The sequence below is a fragment of the Nelumbo nucifera genome, chromosome 4 (genome assembly GCF_055504915.1).
Source record: "Nelumbo nucifera cultivar China Antique chromosome 4, China Antique-T2T, whole genome shotgun sequence".
Lineage (NCBI taxonomy): Eukaryota > Viridiplantae > Streptophyta > Magnoliopsida > Proteales > Nelumbonaceae > Nelumbo > Nelumbo nucifera.
In genome coordinates, this window is record NC_142652.1 from 80,156,303 (window position 1) to 80,183,367 (window position 27,065).

Here is a 27,065-nt window from a genome sequence, read left to right on the forward strand (position 1 = left end):
TTCGATTTTACTGGTGTTTGGTAAACATGTTAAATCGGTGTAAAATTACTTTTGATTTAAATTTACATCGATAATCGATGTAATAAATACATCAAAATTATCGATGTAATAAACACATCGCTCTCTCTCTCTCTCCCCCCTCCTCTCTTCTTCTTCTTCCCCCCTTTTTTTTCTCTATCCGTCACCGCCGGTTGCAGTGGCAAATCTGAACCCACCTCCGAAGGGAGAGCCAGAGAGGAGCAGTTGCAACCCACCTCTGAAGGAAGATCTGAACTGCCGCTGCAACTGAACCCAACAAGGTAGATCTCCACTGCAACCAGCCAGAGAGGAGTAGTTGTTTGTTCTCTCTTTCTCTCTTCTTCTCCTCCTCCTTTTTCTTCTTCTTCTTGCCCTGCTTCCCTTCTCCTCTGTAGATCATCTTCTCTGCACCATCTCACCAAATTTACACCTTGACAACCAAACAAGGTAGGTGTAAATTTTAAAAATGAACTGGTTTTAATTTCCACCATTGACATTATATAAACTGTGTACATTACCTACTCTTTCCATCTCCCTTCTCGACCTGCCCACTCTTTATCTCTCCCCTTCATTCTTCTTCAACCTTACCCACCACCCCATTCCTCTCTCTCTCTCCTGATTTTTCTCTCTCCCTGTTCACTCTCTCCCCTTCTCTCTCCTTCATTCTTCGTTCTTCAACCCAAAACTGCCACCGGTGCCACCACTGCATGCTCCAAACATTACTGTTGGAGGAAGAACAATCCCTCCAAACATTGATCCAACCAACGATCATTGACTACAAGCTCTAAACTCTTATCGCTCTTCCAAATAGCAGCTCCGAGCACTACTACAACCAACGATCCCTCTGATCACCCACTGATTATCAACAAGAAGTAGTAGTCAGAGGAAGAACAACTTGGCAAGGAGCAAAACCGGTGGCAGCTCATGGTCGCAGTGACATTCTCACCCTTGAGACGGATATTGGTTGGAAAGAGTAAAGAGGGGAACTTGAGGGGAGGGGGGATGAAACAGAGGAGAGAAAAAATTAAGAGCAGTTTTTAAGTATTTTAGTTATTTTTTTATGGAGTCCAGACGTCCTCTATTGCTTTACATTCTGTTGTTTAATGAATTGCACAAAAAAGATGTGTCATAACTGTTAGAGAGTGTATGCCCTTAGCTCCAATCAGATTGATGTACCTTTTGACATTTATTGTAAATGAATAAAGTACATAATTGATTCATGTCATTGCGGTGTGTTTCTGTGTTTTTACCCATAAATTGGACACTTATGAGACTCGTGTTAGTTTAGATTCTTTACAGCCGTTGGATAGATATGGGGTCTATCCTACCAAGGCTGACACTGATGTACCACCAAGTTGGTTAGGGTGGCTTGTCTCAGCTGCCAGGGTGAGACCTGAGGTACATGCAGTGTGGATTTTCTTGAAACCTTGAATTGGACCGATTTTCAGTATTGCCCTGGGCCTTTGAGACAAATGGACAAAACTGGAAAGTTATACCTGACCCCTAGACTCGATTATGGTACTGCACTAGGTGTTGGATTGGGTTGTCTTTGATATGCCAATCAGTGAGATCCTTAGAGGGGGTCAAAACCTGGGTATGCTGGGGCAGTCTGAGAATTCATCTGAGTGGGTGATCATAGTGACAGAATCCGCCCCTTTGTCGGACAAAGTGAATGATTGGGTAATGCACTTTCTTTGATGGAAATCTAAACTGCCGACAGTTGATTTCAAATATTGAGTCTGAGAATTCATCTGAGTGGGTGATCATAGTGACAGAATCCGCCCCTTTGTCAGACAAAGTGAATGATTGGGTAATGCACTCTCTTTGATGGAAACCTAAACTGCCGACAGTTAATTTCAAACGTTGAGTCTGAGAATTCATCTGAGTGGGTGATCATAGTGACAGAATCCGCCCCTTTGGCGGACAAAGTGAATGATTGGTTAATGCACTCTCTTTGATGGAAACCTAAACTACCGACAGTTGATTTCAAACGTTGAGATTTATTTTTGCAATATATATATATATATATATATATATATATATATATATATATATTATGGTTTCAAAATGTTTGCAAAATGATTTAATTCTTGGGATCCATGTGAGTGGAGAGTGCAGCACTGCACCTTGCAACCGAGGGTGAGGCCCTCTCTTGTCGGGCAGTGTTTGATCATTATGGCCTGAGAGGTTAAGTGTGAGACCATTGATGGTAATGCCTGATGGGCTAATTTTGCATCTGCCCACAGTTCTTGGGTTTTCATAAGGTAGTTGGATCCAAGAACCTTTTAGTATAAATGTTGGGCCCATTGAGAGACCATGGTGATGGACTTTCACTATAACATATAGTGAATTCGGCCAGGCCTTGTAACAAAGGCTGGATTGAACCCATGTGGTTGATGTGTACGTCAATGTTAGGGGCCCACGTCATACAAAGAGAGCCAAGTAAGCCAGTAGATTAAAGAGTAAGTGAACACATAAGCTTAATGGGCTTAAGGCCCAATTCAAACTAGGCTTAAGTTAGTTAAATTAAAAAGGGGGCGAATTCAGTTTTTAAGCTGATTAGGATTAGCTGAAGGATAAGAGAACTCTTATCCATTTAAGAGTCCAGATCCAAATATCATATTTGGATTAGGAAACTCTCTCCTAATTAGATTAAGAGGCTGATCCAAATAAGGCTATAAATAGGGGGAGAATTCCTCAGATTTTCACAACAACAAACTGCGGAATTCTTCCCCAATTGTTGCCACCCCTACCCAGTTCGATCTCCACTTGTGGATCTGATCAAGAAGAGTTCTTGATATTGTTTCTTGGTTGAAGAAGCAATCTGAAGTCGTGCTCACTAGCCCTTACTCGATTATTTCTGAAGAACCATCCTGTTGATCCTGTTTCACTACACACTGTGTCATTTTCAGTGGAGGTCTTCTCTTTGGGTGTGAACATCTGTGTTGGGAGTTACTGCTACTTCGTATAAGCTATATCCCTCACTTCATTTTTTGTTTCAGATCTGGTCCTATTTGGATTCAAGAACGAACCTTGAAAATGCAGATTTCTAAATTAGGAAATACGATTCCCGGATAGGAGTGAAGGAAATTTTTGAAATTTCGCCCAACCTTCCTACAGAGTTCGGCCATCCATGTGATGGATCTCCCATCCCTTTAATAACTCATAACATCATTGTTGGTTGTAGAAGTCTTTCTACATCATGAATGTAGAAGTTGCGAGCTCAAGAATGTGTGGGAACACGTCGAGGGAGGGACAAAGGGAAGAAGACAATGAAATCTTCAACTCCCTCGATGGATCAGAATCAATGATAGGACACAAAGAAATCAATTGTCCTTGCAGTGTATTTTGGTAATTTAAGCATGAAGGTATGCGAGATTAGGGTTCAAGAGAAAAGGGCAATAAAAAGAAAATAAATAAAGTTTATATGAGTATTTTGGTAATTTAATGTATTCCATCATCCGACTTAATGGCTAGGGTGTATTTGTCTCATGGCTAAAGTTCAGGGGGTCTTTGTCGCTAAAAAAATTATAAGGTCTTTGTCACTGATTCCATAGTACATGGGGTTTGTAATTTAGCCTATAAATTTTTATGTTTTTTCTTTTAATAATTTATTAAAATTTTTAGAATTTGAATAAGATGGATTGTATTCAGATATATGACATCCTTAATGGATTCCAATTCGAGTCACCATTTGTGAGATTTGATCATATCTTTGGATCGGATCGGGCCTCCAATATGTGGTATCGGATCGGATTCAGATATAGCTTGATTCAAATCTGATTTGAAAGAGAAGAGTAATATTAAAGAAAAAATATTATATATATATATATATTTTATTATAAAAAATATATTTTTATTATATATATAATACATTATCAAGTCAGACTCGAGCTCGGGCCAGACTTTTTTGAGAAAGCCCGAGCCCAAACCCACGGGCTTGAAATCCTATTCAAGCCCGACTTAGGTCGGGCTGGGCCATCAGGTTACCCGATCCATGAACAGGTCTACTTACAACATAAAATGTTTGCTTGTCCCTGAAATATTAATCTCCCATTTGTGTTCCAAGGTTCTTGGCATCTTTGTATCCATAATCTGATTACCTTCTTGCTTGGCAAATACACTTGTTGTTCAGTTATAAGTTGGTTTGCAATTGCTCTCTATTATATCTTGATTACGCAAAATGAAAAATGTTTTAAAGACATCTCAGCTTCGATACAATCAACTATCATGATGATTAATAATATCTACCAACTTATAAACATATCCAATGAGGTTGCTAGTCCCCATCCTCAGGTACCTATGGGGTAATATGTGTTTCTCAAAGTGCTTTGGCATTACAGGGGAATTTCTTCAAACATGAGTTCTTTAGAAGAGGTGGAGTTAAATGCAATCTCGCAAAGAGTCCAGTTCACAACCCAATTCTCTCGAGGTCATATTATGGTTTTCTCAGACTCTAAAGTTGTGGTGCAAGCTCTCCAATCTAATGGTTCTCTCTTGTGGTCATGCACTCATGCTTTTGGTTGCTCTCCAAAGTTAAAGAATCTCTTCAGCAGTTTAGTGACATTTCCTTTTGTTTTGTAAATAAAGTACACTTTAATTCTTCAGCCCAAGGTTCAAAGTATCGATATGCCCCTGTGTATCGGTAGGGGCGTATTGGTACTAAAAAAATATCCGCTTAATGAGTTTTTTTTTTTTGTTTTTGTTTTTTCAAAATTTGACTTTTAAAGATGTTTTTAATGGTTTTTTTATTGAAATAAACGAGAGTCCCAAAATACCTGTAAATAGGTGTATCGAGACCAAAAGATACAATATGATATTACCCGATACAGGGCGTATCATATCAATACTTTGAACCTTGCTCCACCCCACTTGATAGCCTCTCAAGCAAAAAGTTTACCCCAGGAAAGGATGTATTTGTCTAAATACCCCCATGGGGATGGGGGTTCCGGATGTGAAAAACTTTGTAGATGTCTTGCCGTTATAATATGGTCGGTTTAACTATAAAAAAAAAGTATTACAACATAAAAGGTGTAAATTGATTTGGGTTGGCTTTGGCTAAGGATTTGTTGAATTTAAATGGACCTGATTAAAAGCTTATTATGGGCCTGATGCCATGTAGTTATGCAAAATTGTGTATCCGATTTGTACCTCCATTGGTGCATTGACTGTGTTATGGCATTTCATAAAAATCGTCATCTTTTCTTCACTTTCCATGTAACAAATTAGATGGGTAATTCAAGATGACCATAATGATTCAAGAAGGGAAACTCTAATGTTACTGGAAAAGTTATGATCAATCAAAACACCCCGTGAATTTTGGTTAATACCACCTCATTGGTCATCTCTTTTATGATTTCAATTGATTGGCTGTAAGTTTTTCCAATATCATGTCTTTCTTATAGTCAAACCTGTTTAAGAAACATACATAGGGTGGCATTAAATGACCTCTATCACAATTCAGAAAAAAACTTGGACATCATTAAATGTAGTAATATTTTTCTTTCTTTTTACCTTTTGCAGCAATAACATTCATAGTTGTTAAGAAGGGCCATATGGTTGCTTAGAGAGTTTCTCCCTCAGACAAGTAACATCTTATTTTCTCAAGAAAGTGCATCTCAATTCAAAAGTAGTTACTTCCACTTTTAAAACAAAAGTTTAATTCCTTAGACATGTTTCTATCTACTCAAAAAACATTATGGGCTTCAAATGGTAATTATCTCCACTCTCAAAAAAGTTGGTGATAACTTCTTCCACTAAAGAAAAAAAAACTCATTGCAAATAATGTAGGATCCACAAAGTAGGTTATTATAGAAATAAAATTTGATTTAATCTCTTAAATTAAATAACAAATTTATATACAAAAAAATCAATAAAATAATAACCCAAATTTACAACATAAAAAATGAGTGTTAAATAAAACTAATTAGAATACATGAATAAAAAAATATCAAAATACTGGGCTTGTAATTAGCATAGGGGATCATTCTTTGGTAGAGATATTATGATTTGGATCATATTCTGCATCTAAGACACACCATATAATTGCCACGTCATGTGCTACATCAAGAACCATGTTTTGTTGTTGAGGTAATAGGACTAATAGCTATAAAATTTGTGTTAAAAAAGATCATTTTCTTTTGTTTTGAAACCATGAAAGCAATAGTGTACAAATAGTACATGGAACACCCCACTGGTTTCCTACCATTTGTGTTAAATCTCAACATTTGTACTTAGAACTGCAGAAATACCGCATAATCACCACATAAGCATTTTGTGGTATGAAATTTGTGTTTGGGTTGGATAGACTTAAGTTCTAATATTTGTACCACTGGTTGCATAAGATTAAAACAGTGCTGAAATCCACCATCCACACACTACCTACAAAAGAACTATAGTTGCCGGAACATTTATAGTACTTGTATCTTATCATTCATGAGAGATGTTGAAAGAGTGTGGATGGTGTCTTATATGTAGCAGACCTGAATTCATCAACAAAGACATTTCTACTTTGGTTGTGGTACATGATACTTATGTTTTTTTTTTTTTTCTGAAAATTAGGATTTTATTTAACCAAACTACCAAGGAAACCTGCTCTCACAATCCCAATAAACAAGTGAAAAGATTGCAACCATGGTGCATTCACTAATATTATTGACTTTGTCAAATCAAGATCTCAATCAATCTTGTTAAAGTTTGCTTACTTATTTATTCATTGATTCATGTTTCATAGAATGTGCTTTCACATTATACTTGCCAATACACCATATATTTTGATTTGCCAAAACTCTCATTTTTCCAATTTCCCATGGAATATTTCAAGCAGAAAGATCCATACTTAACACACCACGACACCAAACATACCCTTAATTTGCTAGTGTGGCAATGGCATAAAATAGGAAATCTTGTCAAACAGCTCGGAGCCTTCAGCCAACGGCTCAAATCTACCACGTTACCATCATGGTGATGTTTGGTATGACTTTTGTTTATTTGAAAAATGTTTGTACTTGATTAATCTTCAAAACCAAGAAAAAGTGACTAGCATCATTAGACGTCACATAAACACAACAGTAAATAAACACCTTAATGTTAGGGAAATGTTAAAATCAAACTTTTTCTAACCATTGACTATTTGACTTATACATAATCCAAGAGAAACATTTATTTGATAAACAAATTTACCAAATACATTTTGAAACAAATGCCCACGTAACTATGAGCTAGCATTGTTTTTCAAAGGATAAATTACAAATAGGTACCTGTACTTTGGGGGTAGTGATAGGTACCTGAATTTTCAGTTGTAACAAATATTTCGTCAATTAATCATTACATAATGCCAAAAATATTCTTCTCATCTATTTCTGAGATCATTTTAGGTAATTGAATGTTTCCCCATGATGATGTTACCGCAAGGACAGCAAATAACAAATTCAAATTTTATGGTGACAGTATTTCCCGGTAGAATCATCTCAAAAATATATTAAAAAAATATTTTTGACATTATATAATATTTAATTGACGAAATATTAACGGATGTACGCAAGTCTCTACTTTTTTTTAAGTCAAATAAACTCAAATGCTCCAAAAAGTAGTGATACCTATTTTCACTACCCGAAAGGGTACATATCTGTAATTTTATCCTTTTCAAAATAAACGAAAGTCATACCAAAACGAGATCGATTTTAGTCAGCGCAAAGTCTGTTCGAACAGCGATCGAATAGCCTTTACAGCCTTGCATCAGGAATATTTGATGGGAGATATTCCCAATGTAAGACTATAATGGTTGTTCGAATCGACTTTGTACTGACTGAATCCGGTTTCAAACGGAACATCATGCACATTGGCCACGTTGTAGTGCGGGGTAATTCACCCGTGGGCCGCGGGAGACGCTCCCATCATTCCTATGATTTGCAGTAGGCGCGCTGCGCGCAAATCACCCGCAGGCCGCAGGCGGAGGGTCTGTCTTTTCAATGCGCGCGAGTCCCGTTCCGCTGCACTCTCTTTCTGAATGCTTAACATACATAGACATCCTATTCTTGTTTCCCTACTATCGCCTTATATTCGGATATTCTTCTCCAGCCAAACTTTTCGATTCCAACGTACAAGCGTGGGAACTCAGGACTCAGGAGGTGCAGACGGAACAGGGTGCAGCCCCACTGCCCATATTACCGAGAGTCTGCAGTTCCGCAGGTTTGGTCCCGCGCCTCTTTCTCTCCGTAGTGGCGCGACTCACCATCTCAACTACTGGTTGGTCGTCGCTCATCGGGGTCTCTATTGCCTTCTTGGAACCCGACGTTTTTCTTTCTTTTTTTTCAAATTTCTTTTCGATTGTCGAATTGTTCCTCGCTTTATATTAATAAATTTTGATAAAAAACTATTAGTTTGATTACGTTTGGCGATAAAAATCGACCGTAAATGTTTCTCCACCCGAGCAAGATCGTTGATTTTATGGCATTTTCTTGAAAATTCCGGCTTTGTTGAGGATTCCGATGAATATAAATGGCGACGGCGGCAATGGCTAGTGCCCTCGGTGCGGCATTAATTTTGTATTACGTGTGGAGTCGGAGATGGTCCCCGAAGGACGAGGAAGATGATCGCAGAGGGGACGTCTCGAAATCAAGTCGTTCGAGTAAGAGAAAAATCGTTCGGAGACCTGCGCAGGCGCCTGCCACGTGGTTGGAAGCGATCACCACCCTGTCGGAGACGCTTAGGTTTACGTATTCGGAAACCCTAGGCAAATGGCCGATAGGAGACTTGGCTTTCGGCATAAACTATCTCATGCGACGGCAGGCAAGCACGTCCTTTTTCAACTTTTTGCCTTTGAAGTTTTAACTTCATACTTGACGTCCTTCTTGCATAATGTCATGATTATTGCTTGAATGAATGGATACTTTTCTGCTTTTTGTAAGCTTTCATATTCATATCATGATTCATGCGTCAAAATTTGATCCTGTATGCTTTATTTGCTCAGCCGTGGAGAATACGTACCTAAGGTCTTAACTGCATAATTCTTGAACACAAACCACTTTCTTAGACCATAAACGTGGGTCATTGTTTAAAAAATCATTTTTATGTTCTAACTAAAAACATTTTCACGAAAAAAAAATTTCATTTCTATGGATACCAATACAAAATGTTATTGGAATCTATTTATTCCTTATTGCTTTTAATACCTTTTTATATTGTTTTCAACAAGTTTTATTTTGTTCATTATATCAATGTAAAGTTTTCAATTTACATGGACATAAATATCATATAAATTATTTGTTATAACATGCTTTTTTCTTTCTACTTTACTTCATAAAATATATTTTAATTATATATGATTTAAATAAGTAGTTTTGATGGCATAAGAAGCATACTCACTTGTAAAGCATAAATTTTGTATTAAATAAAAATAATAAAACAATATTTACATCTTAAGATATAAAAAATGGATACATTGATTTTATGTATTATCATAATGAATAGTAATACTAGAATTTTTTAAAACTTTAAGTCTATTCTGAGTGGATGAACATGCATCTTCAAATGTTTAAAAGTGTCACTTTTATTATGATATAGCTATATAATTGTTTAAAATAGAATGTCATCATATAATTTCAAAAAATAATAGTAACAGATACTTTTAAAGATTAATATTTACAATTTTCTAAATTTCTACAAAATTTTAACATGGAATCTCTGATATCTCCAAAATATTTTTATTTTTAAGTGGTTGACATTTTCATCTAAACCAACATTTTAAACTTTAATTGGAGACTTAATGTATTCTGGGATTTTGGAATCTACCAAGACATGTTGGTGGGGGCAAGGTATGTATGCAGTTTAACCTTCCAAAGACCCCAGATAGCTTGGACCAACACATTAGGTAATGACCTTTTATCATCATGTTGGTGCAAGTGTTTCAAGATCTTCTATTGGTGATATAACATGATCTTATATTGTGGTTAAACTTTATAGGGCAAACAGTATTGCATCTGATTTATGGGACCATGCACACCTTACTTCTCAGTCTTACATATCAAAAAAGTCAATATGCAATTTGAGATGTTATCAATGTATGGTGTTGCAGGATAATATGCATGTCGCACGTGTGTATGCTGGAAGTAATTCTGTGCAGCTTAAAGGTCCTGAAGTTATTGTTGAGTTGACTCATCTTCTCAAATTGTTGACTCTTTGCATGCTTTTCTCAAAAAAGCCATTTCCAGTGTTTTTGGCATGTGCTGGTTACTCACAAGAAGATGTGCTTCTTCAAAAACCTAAGGCAGGGGTAAGTACCAGCTAGAAATGAGCTTTATTTGTAATCTTTTTATTTTTTTGTTTTCCTGACTATCTACTCATGGGATGCTCGCTGTTTCTATCACTTCTAAATAAAGAGAAAGTAGTTCATAGATAATGGTAATTATATTACAACTTATATAGTTTTCATTGATGCAATAATGTCTGCAGCTTCTGAAGCCTGCTTTTACAATTTTATGTGATAGAAGTTCAAAATGCTTCCTGCTATTGATTCGGGGAACCCATAGCATTAAGGACACACTAACAGCAGCAACTGGAGCAGTGGTCCCTTTTCACCATTCACTTTTACATGAAGGTGGTGTCTGCAATTTAGTCTTAGGTTATGCACATTGTGGTATGGTTGCTGCAGCTCGTTGGATTGCGAAGCTTAGTACACCTTGCCTTCTTAAGGCACTTGGTGATTATCCCAACTACAAAGTCAAGGTAGACATTATGCTGTAATCTAAGTTAACACCATACCATCTATTTTTTCCTGGTTTTCATGCTTTTCATATCTTGGAACCAATTATGGATTTTTTGAATATAATGACATACAAAAGCAAACACCTCTAAAGGGGTTTACAATGTACCACTCTCAACATCCAATATCATTAGTGAACTGAAAACAAAATCCCTTTTTATCAATAACAAAGAATTTTATTAATTCAAGAAAAGGTGGTAAATTAAAGATACAAGTATACAACTGCCAGCTCCCACAGATATAGTCCCACCCTCAACTATCAGTCAATGTAGCTCAATACAAATGTTCTCTATAAACCCTTTGTTTTGCTAGAGCAACAGCCAATCCATTTGCTGATCTATTTTCCCATTAGAAAAGGTGTTTGTTTGCAGATAGAAGGCTGGAGAAGCTGGACTGCTGGGATGGCTCTGTGTATATAGTCTGATCCTGCTTTCTTATTTTTTGATCAATAACAGTAATTCATTAGATTAATATAAAATTTTAGTTACAGCACTCCAGAGAGAGATAAACAGGCTTAACTCTCTCCAAGGGGACAACAAAGAAAGAAAAATTACAGAACAGCCCAAAACATTTGATCCCTTCCCACCCCCTACTTTGCCAAATCATCAGAAAAAGCATTTGCTGTTTTCTTGGCCCACTGAAACTGGATTTCCAGTCCTCTAGTTAGCCATTTAATTTCCTTCCTCTCATTAGCAAACTTCTCAAGTTCACTACCTTCTTGTAACCAGCTCAAGACCAGATTTGAGTCCCCTTCAACAACTACCTTTTGTATATTCAGTTCCTTAGTTTTCCTTAGACCCTCCAGTAGAGCATAGACCTCAGTTTTAAGAGTCCCCAACCCCAAATGGGACCTGAATACAATGCAAGCACCTTCCCATCCTCATCTCTGAAGACCCTTCCTACACCTGATGGACCTGGATTTCCCTCATTACTTCCATCAAAGTTTAGCTTTGTAAAACCACAGCTTGGTGGTGAGCACACGGGACAAACTGAGGAGCAGGTAGGAGCAGAATTTGCCACCTTTGATCAGCTATTCAGCAACATATCTGTAGAAATATCAACAAACAAGTCCAAGGATTTTAGCCAGTGCACCACCCTAACTGTAATTACTTTAATAAGACTTTCTTTACTTTTTTCAACTTTAGAAAAAATTCTAGTGTTCCTTTCCTCCCATAGAGTCCAGTAAATAGCAGCCCTCACACACCTCCAAATAATTATTCCCCTTTTGTTTGGCCAACGAAGGAACAAAGGGCTAAACAAACTATGAATATTTGGCGGTGGGGTCGACCTACAACCAAAAAAAGGAAAGAAACCATTCCCAAAGATCAGCAGCAAAGGGGCAAGAAACTAATAAATGGTTGGAGCCTTCACCATTAGCCTTGCAAAGAATGCATCAATTCGGAGACAAGCACCAAAAAGGCCAAATGTGCTTCCAACCTTTCTTTTATACTGGGAGAGGGATAACAGGGAAGGGAATTGGTCTTTCAAAGGTATCTCACCCACCCAAATGTGCTTCCAAAATTTTACCTGATTCTTAGAGTAGAGGTCATACTTGATGTGCTACAAAAAGGAAGGAAGAATGGCATGTATAGATTTCCAAGGAGAGGTACAAGTAAACCTTTCCACAGTCCCAAATATTGTGATCTTGCTTTCAATATTTACCCATTTGAAAGAGTTCTGTATCTCACTTGCAATCTTTATAATTTGTCTAAGTCATAGTTGTCAAGGCGACGCCTAGGCGACAAGGCGCCCTTTGAGGCTTGCCTCGCCTAATCGCCAAGAAGTTTTGTACTATGTATTATAAAATACTTTTTTTATTCTTTATTTTTTCACATTATAATTTTAAATAGGCACTATTAAACTAAACTATTCATTTTGTGTGTTTAAATACTAATTTCTTTTTATTATTTTCTTATTTGTTAGGGTTTAATCAATACAAACATTGCTAAATGCTGTATTGAACCCTCAAAGACTTTAAAACCTGAACCAATAAGTAAGGAAGAACTTAAAATTTTCTCTAATCAACACATTTTCTACTACTAATTTTTTTCTTCTTTTCCTATAACAAAAATAAGGGTTCAGCCCTTATATTTTTTGAATGCTCTTTTCCTTCTTTTTTTTCTCATTAATATGTTGATTTTCTATACTTTAACATGAACTCTATACTTTTCTTATGAAAATTATGAATAATTATTAAGGAAATATGGTTATGGTACCTACGGAACTACCCTAGGATCTATGCTTTCTACATAAAAAAATCCATCGCCTAGGCAACTAGGCGACTAGGCGCCCCCTTGTCGCCAAGCCTTGCCTTGGCGCCTTGAAAACTATGCTCTCAGCTCTTGTCTATATACCCATCTGCCCTGGCTGCTTTTTCAACCAACCTAACACCAACATAGATTCACCTTCAACCTCCACTTGCCTTAAGTTTAGTTGTTTGACTAGCCTCAGGTCTTGTAATAAAGAAGAAATTTGTATTGGTTGTTAAGAAGAAACACAAGAATATTTAAAAACAAAAAACACTGTGGATATCCTTCTTGATGTAATATGGCATGAGTGGCGGTTTGGGTGTTAACAACAAACAGTGGCAGACAATTGCAACCCACTCCACCAGTAGACTGACAGTGATCTAAGCTCTAAAGGAATGAAAATTAAAATTGAATTTTGATGGCTGCAATCTAGAGAACACAGGGCCATTGGTAATAGGTGGAATTTTCAGAGACTATTATACAAGCTCTTCTAGATTATGCAATAATGGACAACTTGGTGTTGGTTACTATCTAAGGGCTTAACTAAGAGCCCTTCTGTAAGGTCTTAAAATTTCTTCGACTAGGACATGGAGGGATTTGATGATGGAAGGTGATTGCCAAGACAGCAAGAGGGGATAAAATTTATTACCTAAGGGGGGTTGGGCTATGGCCTCTTTAGATCCATGCTGAGAGATGCACAAACTCTAGCAACTAATCTGAATTGTTAAGAAAAAGAAACAAAAAAGTAAATAAATAAAAGCTGATAAAAAATCTGAATTGTTCATTTGGATGGGTTTCTAGATCAGTAAATGAAAGGGCAGATACATTATCAACAAATGTATCAGTAGAGAAGACTTCTTTTTATCGGGGAGATACTGAACCAGAGAGTTCTAAACTATTTTTGCTTTTTTTAAGTTTCTATTTTTTTTATTTCTGTTGTATTTGTTTTGACAGCTTTATGCTTTTTGGGGACTGTGATTGGAACTGTTTTTCTTCTATGTTTTAATAAAAGTTGAGAGAATTAATGATAAAACGTATGAGGAGAAATCTTCAAAGCCAATGCCCACTCCATTAGAAAACTGCCAATGGCTGGATGTATCTAGATAAAAGGTCTTTCTGATATATCAAAAATATTTGTTCTCTTTTCTTTCCATATGGTTAACAGATCACAAAAGGGACTATACAAGATTGCCTCCAGTTGGCAGGCCAAGAGAGGATTAAAGAATGAACAGAACAAGGAAAAATCTATCTTTTCTAGAGTTGTATTTTATTTTTATTAACTTCTTTTCTTAATTGGATCTAAGCAGTTCTGTTTTTAGAAAAACTTTAGTTGTGGTCCAATTTAAGTTCAACTAATGTTTAGTGAAAGCTGAAGTTCTGTAGCTGAAGCAGTAGAAGAGGGGAGAAGACCAAGAGATGCTGTGAATGTCAAACTGAACTAACCCAGTCGACATTACTATTATTTATATTAAAGTACAGTACAATGTTACATGAAATGACTGGGATGCCCTTGATTAGTGATGGGACACCCAGAAAACTTAAAACACTAAACAAACTTAGGCCCATTAACACAGGCCCAATACATAACAACTTAAACTCAAATACAGGCTAATAAGAACTCTTATCAACCGAACCATCAATACATACAAAACCTTCAGCCTAACACTCCCCCTCAAGCTAAGCATGGATGTCAATCATGTTTAGCTTGCCAAGAAGGTCCATGAACTTTGTTGCAGCCAACCCTTTAGTCAATACATCTGCAATTTGCATCTCAGATGGAGTATAAAGAATGCAGAGTTCTCCCGAGACTATTCTCTCTCTAACAAAATGTCGATCAATCTCAATATGTTTTGTCCTGTCATGTTGCACAGGGTTATTTGCAATGTTGATGGCAGCCTTGTTGTCACAATACAGTCTGAGAGGACCCTCAGCTTTAATGCCAAGTTCATTAAGAAGGGTCTTGAGCCATAGGAGTTCAGCAACCCCGTGAGCCATAGCTCGATATTCTGCTTCCGCACTTGATCTAGCAACTACATTCTGCTTCTTACTGTGCCATGTGATCAAGTTCCCTCCCACAAATGTGCAATATCCTGAAGTTGATTTTCTGTCTCCAACAGAACCAGCCCAATCTGCATCAGTATAAGCTTCAATTTCAATTCTATTGTTTTTCCTGAATAGAATACCCTTCCCTGGGCAAGTCTTCAAGTACCTGAGAATCCTTTCAACTGCTTTCATATGAGGGACCTTTGGAGAGTGCATGAATTGACTGACAACATGTACAACATAAGCAATATCTGGCCGAGTAAGAGATAAGTATATCAGCTTCCCTACCAATTTTTGGTATATCTCTCTATCACAGTAGTCCTCCCCTACTGATTCTTGTAGGCCATGATTCTGTTCTATTGGAGTATCTGCTGGCCTACACCCCATCATGCCTGTTTCCTCTAGGAGGTCAAGAACATACTTCTGCTGACATATGTAGATTCCTTCTCTTGACCTAACAACTTCAATCCCAAGAAAATATCTCAAATGGCCAAAGTCTTTGATCTCAAATTCCAAAGCTAAAAACTCCTTCAGTCTTTTTGTCTCTTCCAAGTCATTCCCGGTAATCACCATATCATCCACATAAACAATGAGTGCCGTAAGTTTGCTATCCTGTCTCCTTATGAACAAGGTATGATCTGCACCGCTCTGAGTGTACCCCACTTTCTTCATGGCCCCACAAAGCCTCTCAAACCATGCACGAGGAGACTGCTTCAAACCATATAATGCTTTCCTCAGTTTACACACCTTTTTACCAAAGTCATAGCCTGGTGGAGGTTCCATAAATACCTCTTCATGAAGATCACCATTTAGGAAGGCATTCTTCACATCCAGCTAATGAAGTTCCCATGAAAAATTTGTTGCTAGTGACAATAGAACCCGAATTGTGTTGAGCTTTGCTACTGGGGCAAAGGTTTCTTTGTAGTCAATTCCTTCTTTTTGAGTAAACTCCTTTGCCACAAGTCTGGCCTTGTACCTTTCAATGGACCCGTCCTCCCTGTGCTTTACAGTAAACACCCACTTGCACCCAATAGTGCCCTTCCCCTCTGGCAGATCCACTAATTCCCATGTTCTTGCTTTCATTAGGGCTTTCATCTCTTCATTCATAGCTTCTTTCCACCTTGGATCAGACACAACCTTTGAGTATCTAGAAGGAACACGTACAGAGGAAAGAGCAGACACAAAGGAGTGATAGGTAGGAGATAAATGTGAGTAAGAAACAAAATCAGCAATGGGGTGCAGGGTGGTACAAGAACGGATAGGCTTACGGAGAGCAATAGGAAGATCCAAATTAGAAGTGTGTAAGTCAGAATTACCTTGGATTACAGAGACAAATTGATCTGAGTCCAACTGGTTGTTGTTATGAGGTTGAGGGCCCTTTTTCCTTCTGTTGTATGTGAGTATCTCTTTTTGTTGCCTACTGGAGCCTTCAGGGACATCTGCAGCATCAGGAGAAGTAACCGGCACAGTGGGAACCTCACTAGGTTGACCCAGAATGCCACAACTAGGAGTAGCAGAAGAGGATGGAAGACCCAAGGCAGATAGAGGAACAAAAAAGGAGAGAGAATGAGAATCCTCTTCCATCCCACTAGTCTCCCCCTGAAGAGGATTCTAAGAAGACTGAAAATAGGGTTGAGACTCAAAAAAGACCACATCTCTGGTGACATACTTTCTCTTGGAGACAGGATCATAACACTTGTACCCCTTCTGTATAGGAGAGTACCCCAAAAATATTCCCTTCGTAGCCTTAGGATCCAGCTTGGTCTTCTTTGGATCCTTCACATGTATGAAACATATACAGCCAAAGACCCGTGGAGGGAGAGGAAAGTCTGGAAGAGTGGGACACAAAACAGAGAAAGGGGTTTTCATACCCAATACCTTGAATGACATCCGATTTATCAGATATGATGCAGTAAGTACAGCTTGAGACCAGTATTGCTTGGGAACTTTGTGCTGGAATAGTAAGGCTCGAGCTGTTCCCAATAGATGTCTATTCTTGCGCTCAACAACCCCATTCTGCTGAGGGGTATTAGCATAGGATGATTGATGTAACATGCCAACATCTTCCATGAATAAGTTCAAGGATTTTTCAAAATGTTCAACAGCATTATCTGACCGGAATTGCTTAATCTTCTTATCAAAATGTGTTTCAATCATCTTGCAAAAAGCCATAGTTATCCGTGGTACTTCATCCTGTCCTTTTAATAGATAGATCCATGTGCATCGAGAATAGTGGTCAATAAAACTGATAAAGTAACGGAAGCCATCAATGGAAACAATGGGTGAAGGGCCCCAAACATCAGAATGAACCAAATCAAAAGGAGCTCGAATTTCATTACTGGAAATTGGATAAACAGTTCTACATTGTTTTGACATTTGACATACTTCACAAATTAAACTCTGACTTGAAATGCCCTTAAACAATTCAGGAAACAACATTTCTAATGAAGAGGAAGACAAATGACCTAGCCTAGCATGCCACAGATGCAACCTAGCTATTGACTCCACACTCTCCAGACTACTAGCAACAGATGCTTGTAAGGCTGAACTGATGTCTGCATCAAAATAGTAGAGGCCTCCATACTCATGACTGCTCCCAATCGTTCTCCTCGTCAATCTGTCCTGAAAGACACAATGAGTAGGAAAAAAGGTTATACTAGAGTTCAAATTTTTGGTAAGTTTTGAAATAGACAAAAGATTTAAGGTAAGACTGGGAACATGTAGAACTGATTTAAGAGAGAGGTCCTTGCTTAGGTCAACCACCCCATTTCCAGAGATGGTGGAGGAAGACCCGTCAGCAACTCTCATCTTATCCTGACCAGGCAACAAATGATATGAAGAGAATAAGGAGGACATATGTGTCATGTGATCAGTTGCACCGGAATCAATAACCCAAGAAGTAGAGTCAATAGAGCTAGTTGCACTAAAGGCAGAGACTGTACCTGATCTGGCAAGAGAGGTGGAAGCAAAAGAATTATTCCTTAGACGGGCTAATGCCCGGCTAAGGACCTCTACCTCACTAGCAATGAAGCCCAAAGCACCAGCTCCAGAGGAATCAGCAACCTGCCCCATAGGAGAAGAAGACACTGTTGGTATATTCTGTGAGTTGTCACCATTGTTGTTGGTGACAAGATTCCCACTTGCCGCATGACCCTTCTATTGTTTCTTGTCCTTTCTCAATGCAGCTGGTTTCAGGTGAGGATACAGGACCCAACACTTTTCTTTTACATGTCTTTCACCACCACAATGAGTGCACTTAAGGTGCTTCTTGTCTGGATGTCTGTTTGCCTTAGTGGAGACCAGGGCTGAATGTTCTCCAAATTGTTCAGTTGGTTGAGTCTGAGAGTCAACTTGCATCTCCTTTCTCCTGACTTCTTCATTCCTCACCAGATAATAAACATGGTGTAACTCGGGCAATTCATCTCTCCCTAGAATTTGTGATCTTATACCCTCATACACTGGGTCCAGGCCAGCCAAGAACTTAAAGGCTCTGCTCTCTTCAATCTGCTTATCATGTCTCTCCTTGTCCCTGGCATTTTCCCAATCCAATATCAAGTGATGGTCAAGTTCTTCCCAAAGGCCTTCCGGAGTTGCAAAGTATGTTGCAACTGTCATATCCCCTTGCCTTAAGGCCGCAATGTCTTGATTCAATCTGTAGATTCTTGCATTGTTTTTCTTTTGTCCATAGGTCTTAGATACCTTTTCCCAAATCTTGGTTGCTGTAGGGAAGTGATGAACAGTCCTGACAACCCGAGGAGTCATAGAGGCAAGTAACCAGGACATAACTATGGCATTCTCCTTGCGCCACACAGCATACTCTGCATTGCCAACCTCAGGTTCCTTCTTGTTCCCATCTAAGTAGCCTATGAGATCACGGGAAGTAATAAAAAGCATTGTAGAAACGGACCATTCCCTGAAGCTGTACTCATCCAGCAGCACACTTGTAATCTGCAAGCTGTGCAGATTAGGGTTTTCCGATTTGAAGACCTTGCAGCAAGTCTGTTGTCCCTAGAAGAAACCTCTCCGGATACTGAAGACATCTTGACCGCAGCCTCTGTGTAGATGGCACTGTTTAAGACTAGCCGAAGTGATCACAGTGCTGAAAGAGAGACTAGTTGCAGAGTTGAAGAGGGTTCTGACAGCTCGCAACACTGTTTCAGACTTGCCGAGACTGTCACAGTTCTGAAGCAGTTCAGTTACAGCAGCAAATGAGGTGTTCTGGGCTGGTAACCGACCTGAACTAAGGGCTCTCCACCACTGTGCTATGCAGACTTCACTTGAGCTTCGAGTACTGCAACTGTAAAGAGAGTTCTCCCAACTGTGCTATGCAGACTTCACTTGAGCTTCGAGTACTGCAACTGTAGAGAGAGTTCTCCCCCTTACGGCTACTGCTAGGACTGCTGAAATCAGTCCCCAACTAGGTCTGTCCTATACAGACCTCTCTTAGTAGCCGAATAGCTACTATCTACTAGAAACAGTCTAGTAGGACATCAGCGTCTGGGTCTTACTTCCCTTGTGCCCTACAACCAAGGGAAACCCTAGGTTCGAACCTTGTTTTGTTCTCCTACAACCCTAGGGTTTCACGGCAGCAAGCCAGAGAAAAAAAAGAAAAAAAAGACAGCAAGAGAGAAGAGAAAGCGTCGGCTGTAACCAGGAAGGTGCTTAATGCTCTGATACCATGAAAGCTGAAGTGCTGTAGCTGAAGCAGTAGAAGAGAGGAGAAGACCAAGAGATGCTGTGAATGTCGAACTGAACTAACCCAGTCGACAGTACTATTATTTATATTAAAGTACAGTACAATGTTACATGAAATGACTGGGATGCCCCTGATTAGTGATGGGACACCTAGACAACTTAAAACACTAAACAGACTTAGGCCCAGTACATAACAACAAACTCAAATACAGGCTAATAAGAACTCTTATCAGCCGAACCATCAATACATACAAAACCTTCAACCTAACATTTAGGTCTTTAGCAATCAAAATGTAAACTATAGAGACTCTTATGTGTTTGTATTCTGATTCAAGAAGAAGAAGAAATTTAGAATAGGGTGGCTTAACTCTACCCAGTCCATCAAATTGATATTTATATTAGGGCAACATTAAAAAACATAAGGGTACAGCTTTACCCCATTAGTAAGGGATGGGGTAACTTAAAATAAGGAAGCCCAAGCTCATTAACACTCAATAATAGAAGTACAGCTCGACAAGAAATAGGAAGGCATAATACAAATGGGCCGAGGTCCACACTATCAAGTCCAATAACACTCCCCCACAAGCTGAGCATATATGTCCATCGTGCCCATCTTCCACATCAAGCCTCCAAATCTGGCTTTAGCAAAGTCCCTTAGTGAATACATCAACAACTTGTCTTGTAGATGACATGTAAGGAATACATAACTTTCCAGACACAATCTTTTCTCTCACAAAGTGTCTATCAATCTCAATGTGTTTGGTCCTATCATGCTGAACTGGATTATTAGAAATATTTATTGCAGCTTGGTTGTCACAATAGAGCTCTAAGGGTCCTAACCTTGTGATTCTAGTTCCTTTAGGAGCATCCTGAGCCAAAGAAGTTCAACCACTTCATGTGCCAATGCTTGGTATTCAACTTCAGCACTTGACCAAGCCACCACAGTTTGTTTCTTGCTTCCTCAAGTTACAAGATTTCCACCCACAAATGTGCAATATCCGGTTGGAGACCTCCTGTCTCTAGCTGATCCAGCCCAATAAGCATCAATATAGGCTTCAACATTAAGTTTATCATGCTTCTTAAATAACAACCCTCTTCTAGGACATGTCTTCAAGTACCTTAGTATTCTCTCCACTGCCTTCATGTGTGCAACTTGAGGAGCATACATAAATTGACTAATGACATGGACAACATAATCAATATTGGATATGGTGAGAGATAGATACAGAAGTTCACCCACAAGTCGTTGATATCTTTCCTTGTCTTGGTAAAGGTCCTCATCCTTTTCCACAATCCATGGTTTTGTTTATAGGAGTCTCAATCGGTTTGCTACTTAATTTTCTTGTCTCCTTTAGGAGGTCTAAGGCATACTTCCTTTGACAAATATAAATTCCTTTCTTAGACCTGGCCACCTTTATTCCCAGGAAGTACCTTAGAGGTCCCAAGTCTTTTATCTCAAATTCAGAGGCCAAAAACTTCTTGTCTTCTGATCTCTTTTGGATCATTTCCTGTCATCACCGTGTCATCCACATAAACAATCAATGATGTTAGTTTCTCTCCATTTCTTCTATAGAATAGTGTGTCATCAACACTACTTTGATAGTATCCCACAATCTTCATTGCCTTGCACAATCTGTCAAACCATGCCCTAGGAGATTGCTTAAATCCATATGGGGTTCTCCTCAATCAACATACTTCTCCATTAATGTTATACCCCGATGGAGGATCCATATAAGCCTCCTCTTGAAGATCTCTATTCAAAAAAGCATTCTTGACATCCAATTGGTGCAATTCCCAACTTTAGTTGGCTGCTAGAGACAATGATACCTGTATGGTGTTCAACTTGGCAACTGGAGCAAAGGTCTCTATATAGTCAATGCCCTCCTTCTATGTGAACTCTTTTGCCACCAAGCTTGCTTTAAATCATTCCATTGATCCATTGACCTTATGTTTCATAGTGTACACCCATTTACACCCAACAATGCTCTTTCCAACTGGTAGATCCATTACTTCCCAAGTACCAACCTTCAGTAATGCTTTCATTTCTTCATCTATTGCTTCCCTCTAGGGGTGTCAATTGGATTGGGTTTGGTCCAATCCAATCCAGTCCAATGTGAGTCCGTTACAAATGGACCAGGTCCAATCCAATCCAATGAATATTTTGGACCATTTTGGATCGGTCCACTTCAATGTTTGGGCCATCTGATCTGTTCAAATTCGTTTTAATTTAGATTGGTTTCAACTCAAACCCGGTCCATTAACACCTATATTCTTATCTTATATCAATGGATCAAATATTAGCTTAATCCAACTGAATCCAATATAAATTTATTACGGACGAACTAGGTCCAATTCAATCTAATAAATATTTTGGATTGGATTGATCGAATCCAATATGTCTTGTTGATCCATCCAAATTGGATGGGGTCTAGTCCAAAACCGGTTCATTGACACCCTTACTTCCCTCCATTTAGGGTCAGCAACCACCTTAGAGTACCTGGAAGGAGTGGAAATAGAAGATGAGGCAGAAACAAAGGAATGATATGCTAGGGACAAATGAGAATAAGAGACAAACTTATTTATATGGTGAAGAGTACAAGACCGAGTGGGTTTCTACAAAGCAATGGGAAGATTCAAGTCAGAGTTAGAAGTAATAGGGGTATTACCTTGGCTAGCTTCAGAGGCATCTAACTAGTTGTAGTCATCAACTGATGGGCCTCTCTTCCTTTTCCTTCAATACACATTCATCACCTTCCCAAAAATCTTGTCAACTTTTGTAATAGGAGCCACTTCATCATCTTGAGTAGTGGGAGCAAGAGCAACACTAAGGGGCAAGAGGAGAGGATGGAAAAGGAGAAGAGACAAACGAATTAACTTTGGAGGAATACTCTTCCACCCAACAATTCTTCTCCTGAAGAGGATTCTGGGAAGGTTCAAAGAAAGATTGTGAGTCACAAAAGGTAACATCTTTGGTGACGAATTTTCTCCCTATATGCGAATCAAAGCACTTGTATCCCTTTTTTGCGGGTGAATAACCCAAGAATCCCTCCCTCACCCCCGAATTTCCCTTCGGTCCAATTTGGTGCTCTTTGGATCCTTAACATGAATGAAACATACACAACCAAAGACTTTTTGGTGGTAAAGAAAACACAATATCATTAAGGCACAAAACAGAGAAAAGGGTTTTTAACCTAAGTATCCTGAATGGCATCCTATTAATCAAATATGATGCAGCAAGTATCACATGGGGCCAATATTTCATGGGAACCTTGTGTTGAAACAATAAGTACGGACTGTCTCCATGAGATGTCTATTTTTCCTCTCTGCTACCCATTCTGTTGTGGGGTGTAACTACAAGAGGATTAGTGTAAAGTCCCTTCATCCTCAAAAAATGTGTTTAAGGTGTTTTTAAAGTATTCAGCTGCATTGTTTAACATTCTTTCCAAACTGGGTTTCAACCATCATACAAAACATCATAGTGATTCTAGGAACTTCTTCATATTCTTTCATAAGATAAACCCAAGTACACCACGAGAAATGATCAATGAAATTGATAAAATAGTGATAGCCATCCATAGAAAGAATGAGTGAAGGACCCCACACATCAGAGCAAACTAAATCAAAGAAGGTAGTAACATTACTAATAGAATTCGGATGGTTTTCCTTACAATGTTTTTCCAATTGGCACACGTCACAAAATAGACTTTCAACAGACACATTTTCAAAGAGTTCTGGTAACAAAACTTTCAACAATGAGGACATATGGCCTAATGTAGCATGCCAAGTGAAAAGGACTGTGCTTGGCTTCTTGTTACTGCTACCACTAGAAGAGGCCTTTAGAGCTGAGTTGGTATCATCACCAAGGTAGTAGAGGCCACCAGCTTCATGACCACTTTCAATCGTTTGCCTCGTCATCCAGTCCTGGAAAACACAATGAGTGGAAAAAAAGGTTACAACACAATCTAGTGTTTTGGTTATTTTTGAGACTGAAAGTAAATTAGTGGTGAATTTTGGAAGATGTAGTGCAGGTTTGAGAAGAATTATCTTTTCTAGCTGAATGTTTCCATTTCCAGAAACAGTGGAAAGAGAGCCATCAGCAATCTTTACCTTATCATGCCTAGATGAGAGACGGTAAGTGAATAAAGAAGATAAATTTGTCATGTGCTTAGAGGCTCCTGAGTCAATAACCCAGGAGTTTGATGAAGATGACTGAATAGCACTAATGGCAGATGCTATACCTGTCTTTGCAAATTGAGAGGAAGCAATGGATGATTGTTTCAACCAAACCATAGCCCAGTTGAGGATATCTACCTCTTTGGCTATGAACTCTGGGAAGCTATTTGGTGAAGTAGTGGTCTGTCTCGCGTTGGAATAGCTAGTACTATTGCCCTTAGAACCTCAATCTGTAACATTTGGGTTGGCAACATAGCCTGAACTGTAGTTAGGACCCTTGTTTGGCTTCTTGTCCTTTCTCAGTGCTGCTGGTTTCAATGTGGATGGAGAATTCAGCAAGTATCCTTAGTTTGATCCTCTCCCCCATAATGTCAACAGTTCAAGTTCTTCTTATCAGTCCCTTTTGCACCCTTAGAGTTGCTGGAAACAAGTGCAGACTGCTCACTAGGTTGAAGTGGAACACCAGTTCCCATTTCTTTCCTCCTCATCTGCTCATTCCTAATCAGGTAGAACACATGATGCAGACTTGGAAGTTCATCTCTCTCCAAAAGTTGAGCTCTAGTGCTTTCATATGAGTGGTCCAAACCAGCTAGAAACTTGAATATTCTTCCTTATTCAATTTGCTTGTCATGCCTTTCTTTGTCATTATTGCTATCCCACACAAGGACTGAATGGTGATCAAACTCTTCCCATAATCCTTCTAATGTAGTAAAATAAGTTGCTTCAGTCATGTCTTCTTGAGTCAAACTAAAGATGTCTTGATTCAGCCTGTAAATCCTTGCTATGTTTTTCTTTTGACTGTAAGTGTTGTACAATTTCTCCCAAATCTTGTGGGCTGTTGTATAATGCTGAGCAGTCCTCGCAATTTTGGGAGCCATAGAAGTCATCAACCATGACATAACAGTTGCATTTTCTCTACACTGAGCCCTATAACTTGGTTCATCTTCCTTGGGCTCCTTAATCTTCCCATCGATGTAGCCTTGTAGTCCATGACTCACTGTGGACCATCTTGCCGAAATGGCCCATTCTCTATAGTTGTATTCATCTAGCTTCACATTAGTAATCTGTACCATAGGATTTTCAAGGTGAATAACATTGTCAACAGTCTTAGAACCTATAGAGGATACCTCACTAGTGTTGGAAGACATTATGAACTCACTCAAAGTAATACCCTGTAGCAAATAGTTTATTGCTACTTGTTAATAGTCAACTATTAGATGAAGATATTTTTTAGTAGTTGACAAGTAACAGTATCTTGTTGCTAGTAGTCAACTACTACATCAGCAGAACTCAGAACAACTGCAAGAGAAAAGAACTGACAAAACTCCCCTTTGCTCAAGCTTCCCAATCAAGCTTGGCTGGACTGTGAACTAAACTCCTGGATTGATACTATTGGAAGTCCAGTGGCTAGACCTGTTAAATAGGTGTTTCTAGTAGTTCCTATGACTACTACACAGTTTCTTGCCCTACCTAGGCATACCAGCAACTATTTTGGGTCTCCTTGGAGTTTTTCCAAGGACAAACCCCAAAAAGCCTTCAGCCAACCGTGACCAGCAGAAGAACTCCTTGTTAATCCAACAAGAAAAGAGAAAACTTAAAACAAAAGATGAGGTGAAGAAGATAGGTGAGCAGAATGAGATCGACTTAATGCTTTGATACCATGTTTGTATTCTGATTCAAGAAGAAGAAGAAGAAGAAGAAGAGATGAAGAAACTTAGAATAGGGCAGCTTAACTCTTCCCAAACCATCAAACTGACAGTTATATTAGGGCAACATTAAAAAACATAAGATTACAACTTTACGCCCATTAGTAAGGGATGGAATAACTTAAAATAAGGAAACCCAAGCCCATTAACACTTAATTACAGAAGTTTAGCCCAACAAGAAATAGGAAGACTGTTAAGTCCTTAAGTTTGCTGGACTGGGAGCAGGCTATTAAGATACTCCCAGACACAGCTTAAAAAACTAATAGTAAAGAAGAAAAAGGGCTTTCTTATAAGCCCAGTCAGTCCTATTGGTGGGCTGAAACATTTTAGTAAAGAAAGGGGCCTGCAATCTAGTTTAGTGAACAACAGGCCCCAAGTTAATTGGGCTTGTTTGTAAAGCAATAAGCATTTAATGGAACAACAGGCCCTAAAAGAATAAATCAATATTAATTAATTTCCTATGAGGTATCTCACTTATTTATAAGGGGATGCCACTTGTCCTATCTAACAAGAGGGCTATTTTCCCTCCTTTAACCACTTGAAGTGGGGGGACACATGTCACCCTAGGGGAGAGAGTTATTTTCCTTCCTATAACCACTTTTAAGTGGGGGGAACACATGTCACCCTAGAAGAAGGATTTATTTTCCCTCCTTCAACCACTTGAAGTGGGGGGACACATGTCACCCTAGGGGAGAGAGTTATTTTCCCTCCTCTAACCACTTTAAGTGGGGGGACAGATGTCATCCTAGGGGGAGAGTTTTCTTCTTCCTCCTTAACCCACTTTAAGTGGGGGGACATTTGTCACCTTAGGAAGGAAGAGTTTTCTTTTCCCTCCTTAACCCATTTTAAGAGGGGGGAAATTTGACACTTGGCACTCTAAGAAGAGAGGAGTGGGGAGTTTCTTAACAACCTCCCTCCTCTATATAAGCCCCTCTCCTACAAGGAGAAGGGGCTAATGCCATTTTGTTGGCTAATTATATTCAGTTGATAGAATTTACAACAACAAGAGACAAACCAAAGGAGAAAGAAGAGAAGATTGTGGTGTGGAAGAAAAGGGAAAAGAGGAGAAAGAAGAAGGTAGGGATTGCAGTATTCCTCATTATGATACTCCTACAACTTCATCTATTAGACTTACGTTTTTCCTTATACTCCTTGCACACACTTTCCTTCTTTGTTGTTATTATTTCCTTTTTTTTTCTTCTTCTCCTTGTCTCATTTTAATCATATGTGAGGGAGACAACCATCTACAGCCTTGTTCATGAAACTTGGCTGATTATGGTTCCTTACAGCCTATTAACCTATGTGTGAGGGAAAAAACCATCTACAACCTTGTTCATGAAACTTGGTTGATTATAGTTCCTCACACCATGACAAATGCACATAGTCACAATTTAAAGGTCATTTAAAGCCTTATTGATG

General features: G+C 38.7%; 1 protein-coding gene and 1 long non-coding RNA gene across 5 annotated transcripts in view; one reads left to right on the forward strand and one right to left on the reverse strand.

The window, feature by feature from the left end:
• Nucleotides 1–7,881: 7,881 nt before the first annotated feature.
• The window catches only part of LOC104589004 (uncharacterized), a 102,683-nt gene continuing 83,499 nt past the window's right edge, over nucleotides 7,882–27,065 (forward strand). The window contains exons 1-3 of the mRNA XM_010247163.3: nucleotides 7,882–8,808; nucleotides 10,094–10,291; nucleotides 10,471–10,743. Coding sequence (XP_010245465.1) covers nucleotides 8,518–8,808; nucleotides 10,094–10,291; nucleotides 10,471–10,743 — 762 coding nt within the window. The 5' untranslated portion in view covers nucleotides 7,882–8,517. The remainder of the gene's footprint in view (nucleotides 8,809–10,093; nucleotides 10,292–10,470; nucleotides 10,744–27,065) is intronic.
• The window catches only part of LOC148800766 (uncharacterized), a 126,120-nt gene continuing 110,037 nt past the window's right edge, over nucleotides 10,983–27,065 (reverse strand). For 2 of the 4 annotated variants that reach the window (XR_016085494.1, XR_016085496.1), the window contains exons 5-6: nucleotides 23,436–23,688; nucleotides 10,983–11,826 (exon numbers count right to left, since the gene is read on the reverse strand). This is a non-coding gene — a long non-coding RNA (uncharacterized LOC148800766). The remainder of the gene's footprint in view (nucleotides 11,827–23,435; nucleotides 23,689–27,065) is intronic. The other 2 variants (XR_016085493.1, XR_016085495.1) reach the window with 1 other exon arrangement.